The sequence below is a fragment of the Quercus robur genome, chromosome 8, assembly GCF_932294415.1.
Source record: "Quercus robur chromosome 8, dhQueRobu3.1, whole genome shotgun sequence".
NCBI lineage: Eukaryota > Viridiplantae > Streptophyta > Magnoliopsida > Fagales > Fagaceae > Quercus > Quercus robur.
The window spans coordinates 66,994,321-67,010,099 of NC_065541.1; the positions used below are offsets into that span (position 1 = coordinate 66,994,321).

A 15,779-nucleotide genomic window follows, 5' to 3' on the forward strand; every position below is an offset into this window, starting at 1 on the left:
ATATAAAAAGTATTTGATAAATCTAAAATAAAATGAATATTTATTTGTTATACGAGTTAAGCAAGTTGTGTTAAGTAGATCATTTCGGGTTGACACAAATAAATTGATGTTTTAAATGTGTTTATTACAAGTTATGCGGGTAGACCCACTTATAACACGTCTCTTATCGTGTCACTTTAGGTCAACCCATTTATAACCCAAACTTATTAAGAACCCACTCTAACTTGCAAAAGCCTATATGGAGTTGGGTTAAACATGGGCTCAAATACACACAAAAAAAAAGCTATCTTTATACAAAATTAAAGGAGATGACACGTGTCCAAACCCGTGGGTCGCATTTCGGAATTCCGCACCCAGATTCGAATCGATTCGATTTGATTTTTTATCACACACACACAGTGAGACAGGAGCTCACCTCCTCTCTCTCTCCTGCATATAAAATATATATATAAAAACCTCTACATCTCTTTTCTCAATTCTCAATTCTCAATTCCCACTCACATTTTCAATCTGCTTTTGTTGTTTTCTCTCTCTCTCTCTCTCTGTGTAGACTTTTCCGATGGCGTTCCGGCCTTTATTGAGCAGAACCTTAGGTTTAACCCAAACCTTAACTCACTCTCACAATCTGAGTCAGCTCCGTGGCTTGCAAACCTTCTCTCTTCCCGATCTCTCATACGACTACGGCGCTCTCGAGCCGGCCATTAGCGGCGAAATCATGCAGCTCCACCACCAGAAGCACCACCAGGCTTATATTACCAACTACAACAAGGCTCTCGAGCAGCTCGAGGACGCCATCGCTAAAGGCGACTCCTCCTCCGTCGTCAAGTTGCAGAGCGCCATCAAGTTCAATGGCGGAGGTCTCTCTCTCTCTCTCTCTCTCTCTCTCTCGCTTTTTTTTTTTTTATTATTTGTTTTGATTTCTTTACGAAATGTTAGGATACTGTGTTGGTTTGATGCTATTATATGTTTGGATGATTTAATTGATTTTAATAATACTGTTGTGAATTTATGGAGTTTTTGTTGTGAGAATTGGATTGTGAAATGTAAATTAATTCCTTGACTATAGGGTCGGTTTGGTTAGGCGTTTTGGGAGTTTAAAAGAGCTCTTTTACCCAAAACTCTGATTTGCATCCACAACTCCTAGTTGCTTTTTTATTATGCTCATTTTAAACTCAAAACACAGTTTTCCAAACACACCCTATGTTGTTAATGGAGTATATCTTTTGAGAAAATTGTTATTAATGGATGTTGATGACTATTGATGCAATCAGTTTAATAAAGAAACGTAAGAGTGTTAGGATATTGATGCAATGAAATCATAATGTGAAATTGTTGCTGTGAGTAATTAACAGTTTGAGATCTTCCTGGGGGCTTTGCTTTTGTTTCATCCTTCTGATTCTTGTAGCTAAAGAGTAAAAGTCAAACTCTTTGTACAAGAATTTGCCAGTTTTTATTGCATTTTCATGTCTTTAGATGATCAAAACTTAACCCAATTTAATTTTCCTCATGGGCATTGTCTATATCATCATGTTACCGTTAAAAGTTAGTCATACCTAACTTTGTTTCACCTAGAATGATTTATTTTCCTTGCAGGTCATATCAACCACTCAATTTTCTGGAAGAATCTATCTCCTGTTTCTGTAAGTTTATGTCTTTAGCTCTCTTTTTTTTCAAGTAATTTTTTTTTTTTTTTTTTTAATGTTTAAGAAACTTCTTTTACCAAGTGCTTTTTATACATGGCAGGAAGGAGGTGGTGAGCCCCCACATGGTTCCTTAGGTTGGGCTATTGACACTCATTTTGGTTCCATGGAAGTACTTGTGCAAAAGATCAATGCGGAAGGTGCTGCTTTACAGGGCTCCGGATGGGTGGTAGGTTTTGCAGCTTGTGTAGTTTCCAACATTCATTTCATGCCCCTAATCATTGGCTGGCTCATTCAGTGAATTCTGCTTTTTTTTTGGGGGTGGGGGTGTTTGTATGGTACTTTTGACATATTTGTGTCTTGGCAGTGGCTTGGTCTGGACAAGGACTCAAAGAAACTTGTGGTTGATACAACCGCAAATCAGGTAAAATTTATAAATATGCAATCAGAAAGTTATCTAGCAATGATCATTCGTATTTCTAATTCCTCTTCAATTGACCGTAATTTTATTCCATTTTTGTTGAATTTTGTAACCCTTAGTAGGACTTTTGGTGTCAAACTTTGATATTGTTTGGTTTGGATTGGTTCTTAAGCTTGTTACCTTAGCATAATTTTAATGTTGGAGCCTGGATATATGTTGCTATCTTAACCCTCAATTTTAGGAGGTTTGCAATTACTAGGAATTCCCATGATTCAAAAATATTTCAAAAATATTGATGTTAAACATAGTGCTGAAGTTGCTTTTGAACACGGTTCATCCACTCTTTGTGTAATATCTATCTGTCAAAAAGTCTTTGATTGTCTTAACATGCAGATAAAACTATATTACTTAAATTCTGAAGTTATTTTTTCTGCAGGACCCACTGGTAACTAAAGGAGCAAATTTAGTTCCACTGCTCGGTATAGATGTTTGGGAGCATGCCTACTACTTGCAGGTAAATTAGTATTACTTTAGATTGCTTGATGATATCTCAAATGTGGTTGCATGATGATTGAAACTCTTAATTATGATGTTTGGTTTGAAATGGCTTCTACATGATGACCAGGATTTTGCAAGAGTACATGGTTTATAATGACAATTTGATAATCTTTTTCTTGAATTATTATATTTCGGCATTGCCACTTTGGACTCGTGAGTTTGTTAGAGACGTGGTCATAGGCTTTAGTTTAATAAAATCTACTCCCATGATTACTAAGCCCCAAGGTGTTGAATATACTCGCCTTTCTAGGGTGGGAGTGGATGAGACTAAGAGGGTATCAACATGGGGTTGCCTTTGTTGATATATCAGAAATTAATTGCATTGCTCTCATTTTACCTTGAGCTAGATTATTTTATGGAGGTAAATGGTTGGCGACTGGGTGACAGTTTATGAAAGCTGTTGTTACTTGTAAGAAGACTGCTTTATATCTATTTTACAATTTATACTAAATTGTTGACTGGTGCCTTATGTATAATGTTTCTCTTTAAAATGCAAAATTTAACCATGATTTACTTCTCTATCATGAATGACATTTCTGTTTTACTCATGTTGCAGTACAAGAATGTCAGACCTGACTATCTAAAGAACATATGGAAAGTTATTAATTGGAAATATGCCATTGAAGTGTATGGGAAAGAATGCCCTTGAGTTCCAATTCATCTTTCAAGATGGGCGTCCAGCTGGCTTTGCGGATAGTTTGGTTCGTGAAATAAAATGATATGGTCAAAACATTGAGGGACATTGTTTCTGTTGAGGTGTTTGATTAATATTGTATCTCATGTATGAAAATTCTATTTACGTAGAGCTATATGCTCATTGTAGCTTTATGCTTATTCCAAAATATGAAAATTCGCCCCTCTTGCCATTACCCTTTATTGATAATGTTGCTTTTGTTTGTAATTGTATGGCTTCTAGCAGTTCAGTTCTTATGGAGCATCCGTAGTAGATGTTGCAAAAATTGTCATTTTACCACATCAAAAACCTACTTTATTATTTTACTATATCATTTTACAACATCCCATTTATCAGATGTTTTATCATTCAATTCTATATATTAAAATAATATTTACTACACATTAAAATAATATATTATCTCATTCCCATTATCATCAACAGCAGCCACACCATCAACGGCACAACCACCAGCCACCAATATTCATTGCTGCAACAACACCTCTACTGCAAACCAACCACCACAATTACTCACCAATATCAGATCAACCCAAATTGCAGCCAAAAAAAAAAAAAACCCACAACCAGAGAGAGGCAGAGTGAAAGGTGGACAAAGAGGAGAGGGAAGAGGGTGAGATTGACAGCGGCCTCGCGGTGAGATCACCTACCAAACCCAAACCTGACATCGGCTAAACCCATCTCCACCGAGCCTAACGTCGTAGCGACGTTCTTGAAGGCGATGGTTGGCGATGGTCGACGATGGTCTCCACGGTGGTTGGCGATGGTCGGCGATGGTCTCCACAGAGCGTGGGTCTACGGTGGTTTATGGTTTTGGTTTGTGGTTGTGGTCTCAAGTAATGGATCTGTGGGCTGAGTTTGATTTGCAGTGGGGGTGGTTGTGGATTCCGATGGAGTGGTGGGTTCCGATGGAGTGGTGGATTCCGATGGTTGTGGGTTAAGATATGGTGGTGCCGTGGTGGGTTTGTTGGGTTTTTTTGGATTTGAGTTTTGTTGCTGAGATGGTGGTTGTGGTTGGCTGAGGTGGTGGTTATGGAGGATGACGATGATTGGCCGCCGTCGCTGCCACCTTCTTCTGCACCACCTTCTTCTTGCTCACGTCCGATTGTGAGAAGAGGAAGAACGGGTTGGGAACTTGGGAGAGAGAGAGAGAAAGAGAGAGAGAGACAGATTCTGAGAAGGGAGAGAGAAAATCAAATAAAGAAATGAGAGGAAAGAGAAAAGTCGAATAAAATAATAATTTTTGGTTTACCACATCTGTCCGTACCGTTGCAAATTTGCAACGGTACGGACACAAATGGTATAATTTTACAACATATGCAATATCTGATGGGGAGCTATTTTTTGTGTTTGGTGTAGGATATGTGCCAAATATTTAGCATTTGGCACATATCCCACATCTACTGTGGGTGCTCTTATAGATGTGCTACCTTCACTGTTACGCAGGCTTTGTTATGCCTGTTACATTGTGGCCCATTGGTTGCTCTCATTATTCACGAGTTGGTTTATTTAAATGGTTACTCTGATTTCCATTTAGAGCAACCACATCAGTCCATCTATAGTCTTCTAAAATATAAAAAAGTACAAATTTTACACATTTTGAGAAAAAACACCCACATCAGTGGGTGTAAAAATGTGTAAATATTTCCATGAGTTATAGTAACTGTGTAAATATGCACAGTTACTATAGATCATTTATCCATTATTTTAATATTATTTCAACTCAATCACTACAACTCAACATAGCGCCAACCACATAGACGCACTGGAAAAACCCATATGAAAAATCTAACAGAAACCCACATGAAAAACCCATTGGATCTGGGTTGCTGCCGATCTGCTACCGTGAGGTTGCTGCCGACTGTTACTGATCTGGGTTTGAGATTTAAGTGAGGAAGAGAGTTTAGGGAGAACTAGAAAGTAGAGGCAAAGGACAATTGATAGAGAGAGCCACGGTTGGGACTTGTGGAGTGGAAAAAATATATATATTAATGAAGAGATATTTATTAATAAAATAATAATAAAAAATATTATTTAAATAAGTTAGAGTGTATAAAAGATATTCTGATGTGGGAGTTTTGTAAAAATAGTCTTGTAAAATAGAAAAAGTAGGTTGTTAGTGTAAAATAGACGGAAAAATTTGGCGGAAATAATGTGGTTGCTCTGTCCAAACTTCAAAGTAGTGCTGCATGGTGCATGTGTTATGGCATCTAATATGATATCAGATTGTCTAGATTTGTATTGGAGTAGTTAACCTAAGTGGAACAAAGTGGATTGAATGGACCAAATAGGATCAAACTAGATATAATGGACCGAATAGGGCCAAAGTGGACTGTATAGGACCGAAGTTGAAAAATGGATCGAATAGGACCGAATTGGACTAATGTGGACCGAATAGGAACAAAGTGGACCGAATAAGACCAAAGTTGACATAATGGACCGAATAGGAACAAATGGACTAAACTAGACCGAATAAGAGCGAATGGACCGAATAGATCCAAAGTGGACCGAATAGGACCGAAGTAGACAGGATGGAATGAATATGACCAATGTGGACCAAAGTGGATCGAATAGGACCAAAGTGGACCGAATAAGACTGAATGGACCTAATAGGACCAAAGTGAACCAATAAGAAGTTGATAGAATGAACCAAATAGGACCAATTTGGATTGAAGTGAAATGAATAGGACCACGGTGGATTGAATAGGACCAAATTAGATAGAATTGATCGAATAGGAACAATGTGGACCAGAGTGGACTAAATAAGACCAAAGTAGACTGAATAAGACCAATGTGGAATGAATAGCATCGAAGTTGATAGGATGTACCAAATAAGATTGATTAGTACCAAAGTGAACCGAAGTACACAACATAAATATAAGAGAAACACATTTGTATTTGTCAAATTTGGTTTAACAATCCAATAAATAAATAATGATGTTGTGAAGCCTTCAAAGTGTGGTAGCAAATATAGATATAGAATATATATGATTTTAAGTTTTTTTTTTTTTTTTTTTTTTTTTTTGCTAAACAAAAAATGGGTAGGGGGCGATTAACATGGCAATTTACCATAGTAGCATCCTACCCGCTGGATTCGAGACCCTACTAGGGTATAGGGGGACTATGGTGAGCCATAGCTTCCCAACCCCACAAGAGAAACTAATGATCCTGAGCTGTTGAGGGAGGTAACCCAAGCACTTCCAGATTCGGAGTCAAACCTAGGACTATGCACTCAGCGCATCTTGTGCATCACCCAACACCACTAGACCACACCCCTCAATGGTACAGTTTATTTATTAATTCTTATTTAATAATATGATTCATGCATAATAAATAAATATAGGATATTCAGTATTTGGCACCTTATTGTCAATATGGGTTTCGATGTATTTGGCTTCATAAAAAGATGGTGCACATATTTGTTATTGTAGTTGAATTTATGGTTTGATAACATGGGTTCTATGCATATTTGGCATGTGAAGATTGGATGATCTTCTTGTACTTGGTCATGGTATGTTTCTTCTTCTATATGTCTTCATGATGTTTCTAGCGGGTTTCCAAAGGCTTGAAAGCTGAAGTTACTACTATAATGTTATTTCATTTTTCTATGAGGGCTCTTGCTTCCTGTATAGATGTATGAGTCAAGCTTAGCCTAGTTATTTTAATCTTATATAATTTTTAGGAGTGTAAATTGGCTACACATCTTTTACTGTGAAGGAATTTGTGTTGCATACAAACATGCTTTGGAAGTAAGTCAAAGACTTACATGCCACTTAAATAAAATAAAATAAAATAAATCCTAATTTGAATCTAAATACAAGCTACATATTGGATATTAAAAGGAATGATTGACATTTGATTAATATTTTTTTTTCTCAAATAAATAAGGAATAAAATAAAAATAAAAATGATGTGTTAGATAAATAAAGAATTAAAAAAATAAAAATTATGTGAAAATTTGTTAGACTACCAAAACTTATGTGGCATAATATAGAAGAGTTCAAAAGTAAATATATAAATATCATATATATATATATATATATATATGATTGATGTTCATTCTTAATTTTATATAGTTTTAACTAATTATAAATAGTTAAAAGTAAGAATAAAAAAAAAAAAGTCATAAGAACGTTTATAATCTATTATGTTATTGATAAATATCATATTTTATTTAAAAATTTTATAAAATCCAAAACAATTCAATTTTAATTATAAAAAATTTCCTTAAATTAGTAGAACACATCGTTTTCTATTCCTTCTATTAAAATGTTATGAAAAAAAAAAAAGAAAAAAAAAAAAGAAAAGAAAAAAATAACAAATAGGTGAATACATGTATATAGAGGAATTGAAGGGGAGAAAGTAGAAATAGCTGGAAATAGGAGGAGGGTTTTTACCATTTACCAATAGTTGGCTGGCTAGGGCACCGTGGCATATATAAAAAGCGCATTCTTTTTCATTAGCTTAGTCTTAGCGCCCACATATCTCTCTCTAGCGGCATAAACCCTAGCTGGTACTCACAGCCGGCGACTCCGAACGCCTCAGATCTCCTTCGCAACCATGGTTAGATCTCTTTTCCAATCCTCAATTCTTTATCTCCGTCTTTCATTTCTGCTTGTTTCATTCACTGTTCTAATCTCTCTCTCTCTCTCTCTTTGTCTTTGTCTCTGATTTGCAGACTTTCAAGCGCAGGAATGGTGGTCGCAACAAACACGGCCGCGGTCACGTCAAGTTCATCCGCTGCTCCAACTGCGGCAAATGCTGCCCCAAGGTTTTTCTCCTCTTTTTTCCTTTCGTTTTCCATTTCATCTCAATCTATAAATTGTACCGTTTTGTGTGTGTTCTTCAAGTTTAAACTGTGGTGATATGTGTAAATTGTGATTTATATGATTATTATTGATGGGTTTGTAAGGATGAGTGGAATTGATGGATATGTATGTGATTGTGTTTGTATGAATATGTATAATACTCATTTCTTGTTATGAAAATGTTAAAGAAAATAAAATATGGTTTGATTGTGATTGTATGTTTACAATATGTAGATGCAATAACAACCAAGCCTTAGTCCCATATTGCTTTGCAGTCTCCGCAAATCAGGGCCAGTTACATGGGTTATGAACAAAATATATAATACTGGCCACAAATACTAGTGGGGTTTACAATATGCGGGTGCTTTTCATCGTTATTACAAAACCATGCGGGGCAACGTGAGATTTTTGCTGTTTTTCATGTGTGATATTTGTCTATTTTTTCAGTTGTGTTGAGTTTACAAATGCGTGCTTATCTTCGGGTTATTTGTTTGTGTGTTGGCTATTGAAAGTGCGATTATGTATATGATTTTGGGTGTATGCAAGTTGGTTAAACTGTAGATCTTGACGATTTGGGTTTTTCTTGAAAAAAGGACAAGGCTATCAAGAGATTTCTTGTGAGGAACATTGTCGAGCAAGCTGCAGTTAGGGATGTTCAAGAAGCTTGCGTCTATGACCGTAATATATTTTTTCCTCACTTCTTTTTATATTTTTCAGTGTTTATCTCCTGCATTTATATTTTTTTTGCTGAAAATGTACTCTTTTCTTGCAGAGTATGTTCTTCCAAAGCTGTATGCAAAGATGCAGTACTGTGTTTCCTGTGCTATTCACTCACATGTTGTGAGGGTTCGCTCTCGCACTGATAGGAGGAAGCGTGACCCACCACAGCGTTTCCTCAGGCGTAGGGTATGTTTGCATCTGTTTAGTGCCTTTTATGCCAATGGTTTTGCCATTGATTCACTTTATATGCTTCAAGATTCAAATAAGAAATATTCAACTGGAGACTTGGTGTTTATTGTTTTTATGTCATACTAATTGGAAGTTGTGTCTCTTAATTGCCAAAATTGTTGAACTTCCGAACCTTGCCCTGCTTAATTGAGTCCCAAAACAACTGCTAAGCATGCTGAAAATGGTTAGTTTTGAAAATCTGCTGAACTGAACCTTAAATCTATGGGAATTAATTCCTTTGAGCCTATCTAAACTGAAATCTTCATTCTCTCTCTTCTATCAGAATTGCTTTTGGGGACTTCTATTGGACATAAAATGGATCCATTGTACTTTATGTAGCATTTCACAGTAGGAAGCCATAATCTACTCTGGAGACATTAATTTTTTGCTAGCATTTTATGTTTTCTGTTGTGAAGGTTGTGATTCTCATCAATGGGCTTGCGGAAATAAAGCCTTAGATTGGCTATTTCTTCTGTGAAATTAGGAAATTGTAATACTAGTTCTTGGATTAGGAAAAAAACTTGATTCCTCCTTTTTCTCTGCACATTCATGGAAATATCTAGTAGTGTTTGTTTATTTTTTTTAATATGTAGTCAGCAATAAGCCATATGAATTTATTCTTGTTGTCTTTTATGAGATTATGAGGATGAGCCCTTTGAATTTAACTGATTCTTTGGCTTATGTTGCAATTGTCTGCCCTTATTACTTAGTCTGCTTTTCCTAAACTGGTTCATTGCGTTCTGTGAATTTTCAGGATGATCAGCCAAGGCCTGGTCAGCCTGGTCAAGCACCCCGCCCTGCTGGAGCTGGGAATCCTGCCCGAACATAAAAAGCTGTTAAGCTTATCACATATGCAGTCATTGCTGTCCCTGGACCTTTCAGTTTTGTCTAGGAAATCTTAATGGTTTAATTTACTGTTTTCTTTATGGATGTTTGATTCGATGAGTATGAAACCTGGCAATCCATGAATTTAATTTTCAAAACATGATTATGTACTTAATTGAGTTTTGACATATCAGTTTTATTTGCAATTGTCTTCCGCCTCCCCCCTCATTTGCTCCACCATGTGCAATGCTGAGGTATAGGTCATTGCATAAATAGCGTGACCGTGTGATAGAAAGTTAAAAAACTGAACTCAAAAAGACGTATTCTCTACAGGTTTATATTGTAATATAGGACCTTGAGAATATGGTCTTCACATTCAATATATAAGTTTTGTTAAGCAGCGCTGAGCTGAGTTTTTGATGAAACTTATATGATAAAGGTGATATGTCTTGGACAATTGAATAACAATGTTCAGAAGAGTGCCCGATACTGTGTTAAGCTGCCCCCATTTGAATACGTTTTAAGCTTTTGATATTGTGTTACGTTGGAAAAGGAGAATCTTTTTGAGCATGAAAAAAATATGAGAATCTTTTATTTTTCTCTTAAAATGATGATCTTTTAAAAGATTAGGCCCGGTTGTATTTGTATGATTGAAAGTTTCTAGAAAGAATACAGTTTGCCTCGCAGTAAGCTGGTAGATCATTCCTCCAACACAATTTAAGACGCTTTTTTTTAGCCACGTCTTTACCCTCATTCGCTTTTAATCTACCGAGTCTCAAACAAGAACTAATATAGTATATCATTTGCAAAATCTAGAATCACTCCTCTGATCGAGCATTGCACTCTTTTTCAAGTTTGGGCAACAGAATGAGGTACCTTTCAAATCAACTGTGTTGAGCACCAACAGTACTGCACCATGCCAAATCACTCAACAGATTTTTAACTATGACACTGCTGTAGATTCTTGGCAATTCTGATGCATACTGTCATGGGACAGTTTGTCTTGATTGCATTGGAAGCAATGTGTGACCTACTCGCAGCATACCCCTCCTGCAAGAAACCAACTCACAATGAACTTTGTCTTTGGATTTTCCAGAGGGTTAATTCTCCTTTATGCAATAAAGACACCAGTATCGTGTGTTACTTAGCTGAGAGCAAGAAAATGGTTACCAAAGAGAATACTGGGTATGTTACCTTGTGAATGGTGCTCAACATGGTCATTAGGGGTGGAGAATTTACTTTTGCACGGCTTGCCACCTGGGAAATAAACTAGTAATTATGCTAAGTCGCATTCATTTAATTTGTGGAAGCAATTTTGCAGGAGTACCTCATCCAACTTGATGTAACCAAATGGTAATCTGGGGTCACTTTCATCCACCATTTGTTTCAAAAGTTTTTCAAGGTCAGTTCCTTTACCACTGCCCACCCACCCCCATTGCTCCGCCAAGTTCAACATTTCTGTTACATAGGCGGCATCATGAAGAGGTCCCGTCCAAAGAGGCCCTGAAACCACGGGTGAGCTAGAAACCTGGAAAGAAGTCAAAGAACCAACATAACATTGTATGTACACAGTACACCAACTCTATTCTACGATATAGTAGTAGCGAGAAAAAGCACTAGATCCCAATAGAGCATAGTGGAACATACCTTTGAATCACTACAGGAGCAACTGATCTGACCAAGTTTATCCCAAGAAATTGTGTCAGAATTTCCACACTGGTGGCAGTAGCTGATGAAACCATAATACCTGTAATAAACCATTAAGCAACTGATTATCAGCCACATTGATGACTAAATGCCTAAATCCCAAAGCCTTAACAAAAATGAACGAACACAATTATATATCTTACCTGTCATCAACAAGCTTCCCACGATTTAACTGGAGCATGACTCGAAAAACAGGCCCGTGGTATGAATAGTATGAAAATAACGGTGTGACATTATAACCAAGCACGGATGCTTCCCTTACAGCACCACCTATAAGCATTCGCAAACCAACCTCATTCGAAAATGGCATTGGACGAACATAAGCTCCATATGCAGCTAATGAACTAGCGAGAAAATTTGGGTCATAACCGTTTCCACTCCACAAACGAAACATACTAACTAGCTACGTAGATAAATTTATCAAACAAAAAGGGAAGAGAAAAAAAAAAATCCAATTGCCCAAATGTTAAGAAAAGTAAATTGGTCATACAGTAAAAGAAAAAAGAAGTATCATATTCATAATATTTTTACAATAAATTATAAGTGGTAAGTTATTATTGGTTCTAATTTGAATCTACAACATAAATTACTTTGTTGCCCACTCGTAACAACTAATAACAACTAATAATAACCTGCCACTTATAATTTGTTATAAAGTGTTGTGAAAATGTTGTAGACATAGCATTTTTTTTAGTAAAAACTTTTTTTATGAAAAAAAAAAAAAAAAGATTTTATAGTAAGTCTAAAAGACATGGTGTGGGGCCCGACAACAGATGGGCCAGATCCACCTATTCACGGGGATACTTAAGGCCCAAGCCGAGGAGGATAGTAGTCCCAGCCCAATAAACACAAAGCACTAATGGGCCATAGAAGCCGCCGAGGAAGGTACAACCCTCGGTTAGCCCAGAGCTACACTAAGGAAAGGGGCAAAAGTGGTATAGGGATAATCTTGTAAGAAATCTAAAATATATAGGAAAGGCTGCCCATACTACCTGCCCTAGACAGAGCTTTGCCTCTCACAGAGTCGTGTTTCTTTGGCCTACTCAACCACTCCCAGCAACTCAGGTCTGAAACTGATGGGACAGGTGTCAGTCTTGGAAAGTCCGACCCTACACGTGGACGAAGGAAATTGAATGCATGCTAATATAAAAGGAAAATATACAACCTAAAGTAAGGGGGGGGATTTCTTCCGGAGAGAAAAAGACCTAAAGGGGTGAACACCTCTAGATCATGCATGAACAACTCAACAAAACCACGGCTGAGTAAACATGACTTAGCCTTTCGACCCCACTCTCTACAAATGATATTGTACGGGTCCATTTACGTGTGAACCCAACCCTACTGTGGTCCAACGCGAATCGTGTCCCTACACATGGGTTTTACTTTTTTTAGTTATATCAATTTGATAATGTCCGATTAAAAATTTGGGTTTGAATTCTACTATACAGAAAATAAGCTTATTGATTTATTGACATAATGATAAAGAGTCATCTTAGTGAAACCAATAAGTCATCACAGGTTTCAAGCATGAGTGACGTGTGAATGAACATCAAACTCACAGGTGTGAACAAACATTAAGCATGAATGACATGTGTGAATGAACATTAAGCATGTCTGACATGTGTGAGCAAAAGTTAAGCATGAGTGCAAAAATTAAGCATGAGTGACATGTGTGAATGAACATTAAGCATGTGTGACATGTATGAGTAAATGTTAAGCATGAGTGACACATGTGAATGAACATTAAGCATGTCACACATGCTTAATGTTCATTCACATGTGTCACTCATGCTTAACATTTACTCATACATGTCACACATGCTTAATGTTCATTCACACATGTCACTCATGCTTAACGTTTGCTCACACATGTCACTCATGTGTGACATGTATGAGCAAACGTTAAGCATGAGTGACAAGTGTAAGCAAACGTTAAGCATGAGTGACATGTGTGAATGAAAATTAAGCATACGTGACATGTATGAGAAAATTTTAAGCATTTGTGAGCAAAGGTTAAGCATGTTACCCTTGTCACTCATGCTTAATGTTCATTCACACGTGTCACTCATGCTTAACATCTGCTCATACATGTCACGCATGCTTAATGTTCATTCACACATGTCACTCATGCTTAACGTTGGCTCACACTAAGTATGTGTGAGCAAAGGTTAAGCATGTTACACTAGTTACTCATGCTTAATGTTCATTCACACATGTGAATGAACATTAAGTATGAGTGACATGAGTGAGCCAACGTTAAGCATGAGTGACATGTGTGAATGAACATTAAGCATGTGTGACATGTATGAACAAATTTTAAGCATGAGTGACACATGTGAATGGACATTAAGCATGTGTGACATGTATGAACAAATTTGAGTGACATGTGTGAATGAACATTAAGCATGAGTGACATGTGTGAGCAAATGTTAAGCATGTCACATATGTCACTCATGCTTAATGTTCATTCACACGTGTCACTCATGCTTAATGTTCATTCACACGTGTCACTCATGCTTAACATTTGCTCAAATATGTCACACATGCTTAATGTTCATTCACGCATGTCACTCATGCTTAATGTTTGCTCATACTAAGCATGAGTGACACGTGTGAATGAAGATTAAGCATGAGTGACATGTGTGAATGAACATTAAGTATGTGTGACATGTATAAGCAAAATTTAAGCATGAGTAACACATGTGAATGAACATTAAGCACGAGTGACATGTGTGAATGAACATTAAGCATCAAACCTTAAGCACGAGTGACATATGATCCTCCCACAATTATGAGGATGACAACATGGTTTAAAAAACCAGATCAGAGTGGCCAGTTCAATCGAGAACCAGACCCTTAACCAGTCCGGTTAAAACTGTAAAAACCAAAAGTTCAATAGTAACAACCACTAGTTCAACTAGTAAAAATCGAGAATCGAACCCTGATGACACCTACACCTTGTATTATTGTTATTGTTATTTTGGATAAATTCCATTAACATACCTTGAGGTTTGGGCTAATACCAACTAGGTTCAAAACTAACTAATTTGGTCTCTAAAGCCAACTTAGTCCCTAAAATAGTTGAGAAAAAATAACTAATTATTTAGGGACTAAATTAGCTAATTTTAAAAAGTTTTGGACTTTGTGTTAGCATTAGCACAAACATCATGGTATATTAGTGGAATTTACCCTATTATTTTTACAATGGAATAATATTCTACCTCTTTTATTAAAAAGCAAAAAGTCTAAACGTAAATATTCATTTGTCATATTGTAATTGATGTTAAAAGTGATGTTATTAACAAGTTACTAGCCGTTAGGAGAAAAAAATTTGTGAAAAATTGTTCACCTACCTTGTCAGAAGTTATGAAAAATTAGAGACAACTATTACAAATTTATTATATAAACTTAAAAAAAAAAAAATTTGAAATTGTAGTAAATTTTGAAATATCTTAAGCGTCACTCAAATTAGCTCAGCCCAAATAGCTGGGAAAAAAAAAAAAGAGAAGTGAAAGTGACTCACTGATGAGGGCGGTGACCACCGGATGAGTAACCATCGGTACAAGTAACATAAAGCAATCCACCGTCCAATTTCAGAGCATTCATCGCATTTCTCAGGAAAAACGACGAGTCGCTCCCAAACGAATCCACGTCTATCAAATCAAAGAAATCCCTTTGCAGATAACACTCCGCCATTACTCTATTCGCATCGAAATGCGTCACTTCCCATCTTCCTTCATTCTCTCCGAAACCCCTCTCGACGCGAGACAGGTTCTCCGATATGATTCTCCGATACTCTTCGTTCGCATCGTTTGCGAGCACGAAATCGGCCTCGGCTTCGACCAGGTACCGGAGAGACCGAATCCCGCAACCGCAGAGAGCGTCGAGAACACGGAGTTTGGATTTGGATTTCTTGTAGAGAGAGGCGGCGAGAACGCTGAGGTCTCGGCCTGTGGCGCTCTCGTGCCGGAAGAAGGTATCGCCGGTCTCGAATTCATGACCCCTTTCGGTTTGGTACTCGGATTTGAAGCTCGGCCTCGATTGGGTGAGGAATTTAGGGCTAGGGTTTTGGGGAATGGGAATGGGAATAGAGTTGAAGAGAAACGGGGAAGGGGATAGGGTTTTAGGAGTAAGGTTTAACATGGCGGGAAATGGGTTGGGTTAGACTGTTAGATAATCTG

General features: G+C 37.1%; 3 protein-coding genes across 3 annotated transcripts; 2 read left to right on the top strand and 1 right to left on the bottom strand.

The window, feature by feature from the left end:
* The first annotated feature begins 456 nt into the window (after positions 1-456).
* On the top strand, positions 457-3,495 carry LOC126697839 (superoxide dismutase [Mn], mitochondrial-like). Its single transcript, XM_050394963.1, has 6 exons — positions 457-857; positions 1,594-1,640; positions 1,744-1,869; positions 2,008-2,064; positions 2,498-2,575; positions 3,176-3,495. Exons 1-6 carry the CDS (start codon positions 560-562, stop codon positions 3,266-3,268), a joined length of 699 nt encoding a protein of 232 aa, XP_050250920.1. The 5' UTR covers positions 457-559; the 3' UTR covers positions 3,269-3,495.
* A 4,217-nt stretch (positions 3,496-7,712) lies between these two features.
* On the top strand, positions 7,713-10,066 carry LOC126697841 (40S ribosomal protein S26-1-like). Its single transcript, XM_050394965.1, has 5 exons — positions 7,713-7,873; positions 7,989-8,081; positions 8,712-8,796; positions 8,891-9,024; positions 9,821-10,066. Exons 1-5 carry the CDS (start codon positions 7,871-7,873, stop codon positions 9,893-9,895), a joined length of 390 nt encoding a protein of 129 aa, XP_050250922.1. The 5' UTR covers positions 7,713-7,870; the 3' UTR covers positions 9,896-10,066.
* A 531-nt stretch (positions 10,067-10,597) lies between these two features.
* On the bottom strand, positions 10,598-15,779 carry LOC126697840 (tRNA (guanine(26)-N(2))-dimethyltransferase). The gene is made up of 6 exons (XM_050394964.1): positions 15,122-15,779; positions 11,742-11,942; positions 11,539-11,638; positions 11,219-11,419; positions 11,086-11,148; positions 10,598-10,941 (listed from the first exon to the last, which is right to left on the bottom strand). Exons 1-6 carry the CDS (start codon positions 15,739-15,741, stop codon positions 10,831-10,833), a joined length of 1,296 nt encoding a protein of 431 aa, XP_050250921.1. The 5' UTR covers positions 15,742-15,779; the 3' UTR covers positions 10,598-10,830.

What these genes read in the sequence shown, in the direction of transcription:
- LOC126697839 (XM_050394963.1), top strand. Translation starts at nt 560, where the DNA reads ATGGCGTTCCGGCCTTTATTGAGCAGAACCTTAGGTTTAACCCAAACC. An exon ending in CATCAAGTTCAATGGCGGAG is followed by an intron (nt 858 to 1,593) that starts GTCTCTCTCTCT and finishes TTTTCCTTGCAG; the next exon opens with GTCATATCAACCACTCAATT. An exon ending in TTGATACAACCGCAAATCAG is followed by an intron (nt 2,065 to 2,497) that starts GTAAAATTTATA and finishes TTTTTTCTGCAG; the next exon opens with GACCCACTGGTAACTAAAGG.
- LOC126697841 (XM_050394965.1), top strand. An exon ending in AGAAGCTTGCGTCTATGACC is followed by an intron (nt 8,797 to 8,890) that starts GTAATATATTTT and finishes CTTTTCTTGCAG; the next exon opens with AGTATGTTCTTCCAAAGCTG. An exon ending in AGCGTTTCCTCAGGCGTAGG is followed by an intron (nt 9,025 to 9,820) that starts GTATGTTTGCAT and finishes GTGAATTTTCAG; the next exon opens with GATGATCAGCCAAGGCCTGG.
- LOC126697840 (XM_050394964.1), bottom strand. Translation starts at nt 15,741, where the DNA reads ATGTTAAACCTTACTCCTAAAACCCTATCCCCTTCCCCGTTTCTCTTC. An exon ending in GTTACATCAAGTTGGATGAG is followed by an intron (nt 11,149 to 11,218) that starts GTACTCCTGCAA and finishes TTTATTTCCCAG; the next exon opens with GTGGCAAGCCGTGCAAAAGT. An exon ending in TGTTGAGCACCATTCACAAG is followed by an intron (nt 10,942 to 11,085) that starts GTAACATACCCA and finishes GGTTTCTTGCAG; the next exon opens with GAGGGGTATGCTGCGAGTAG.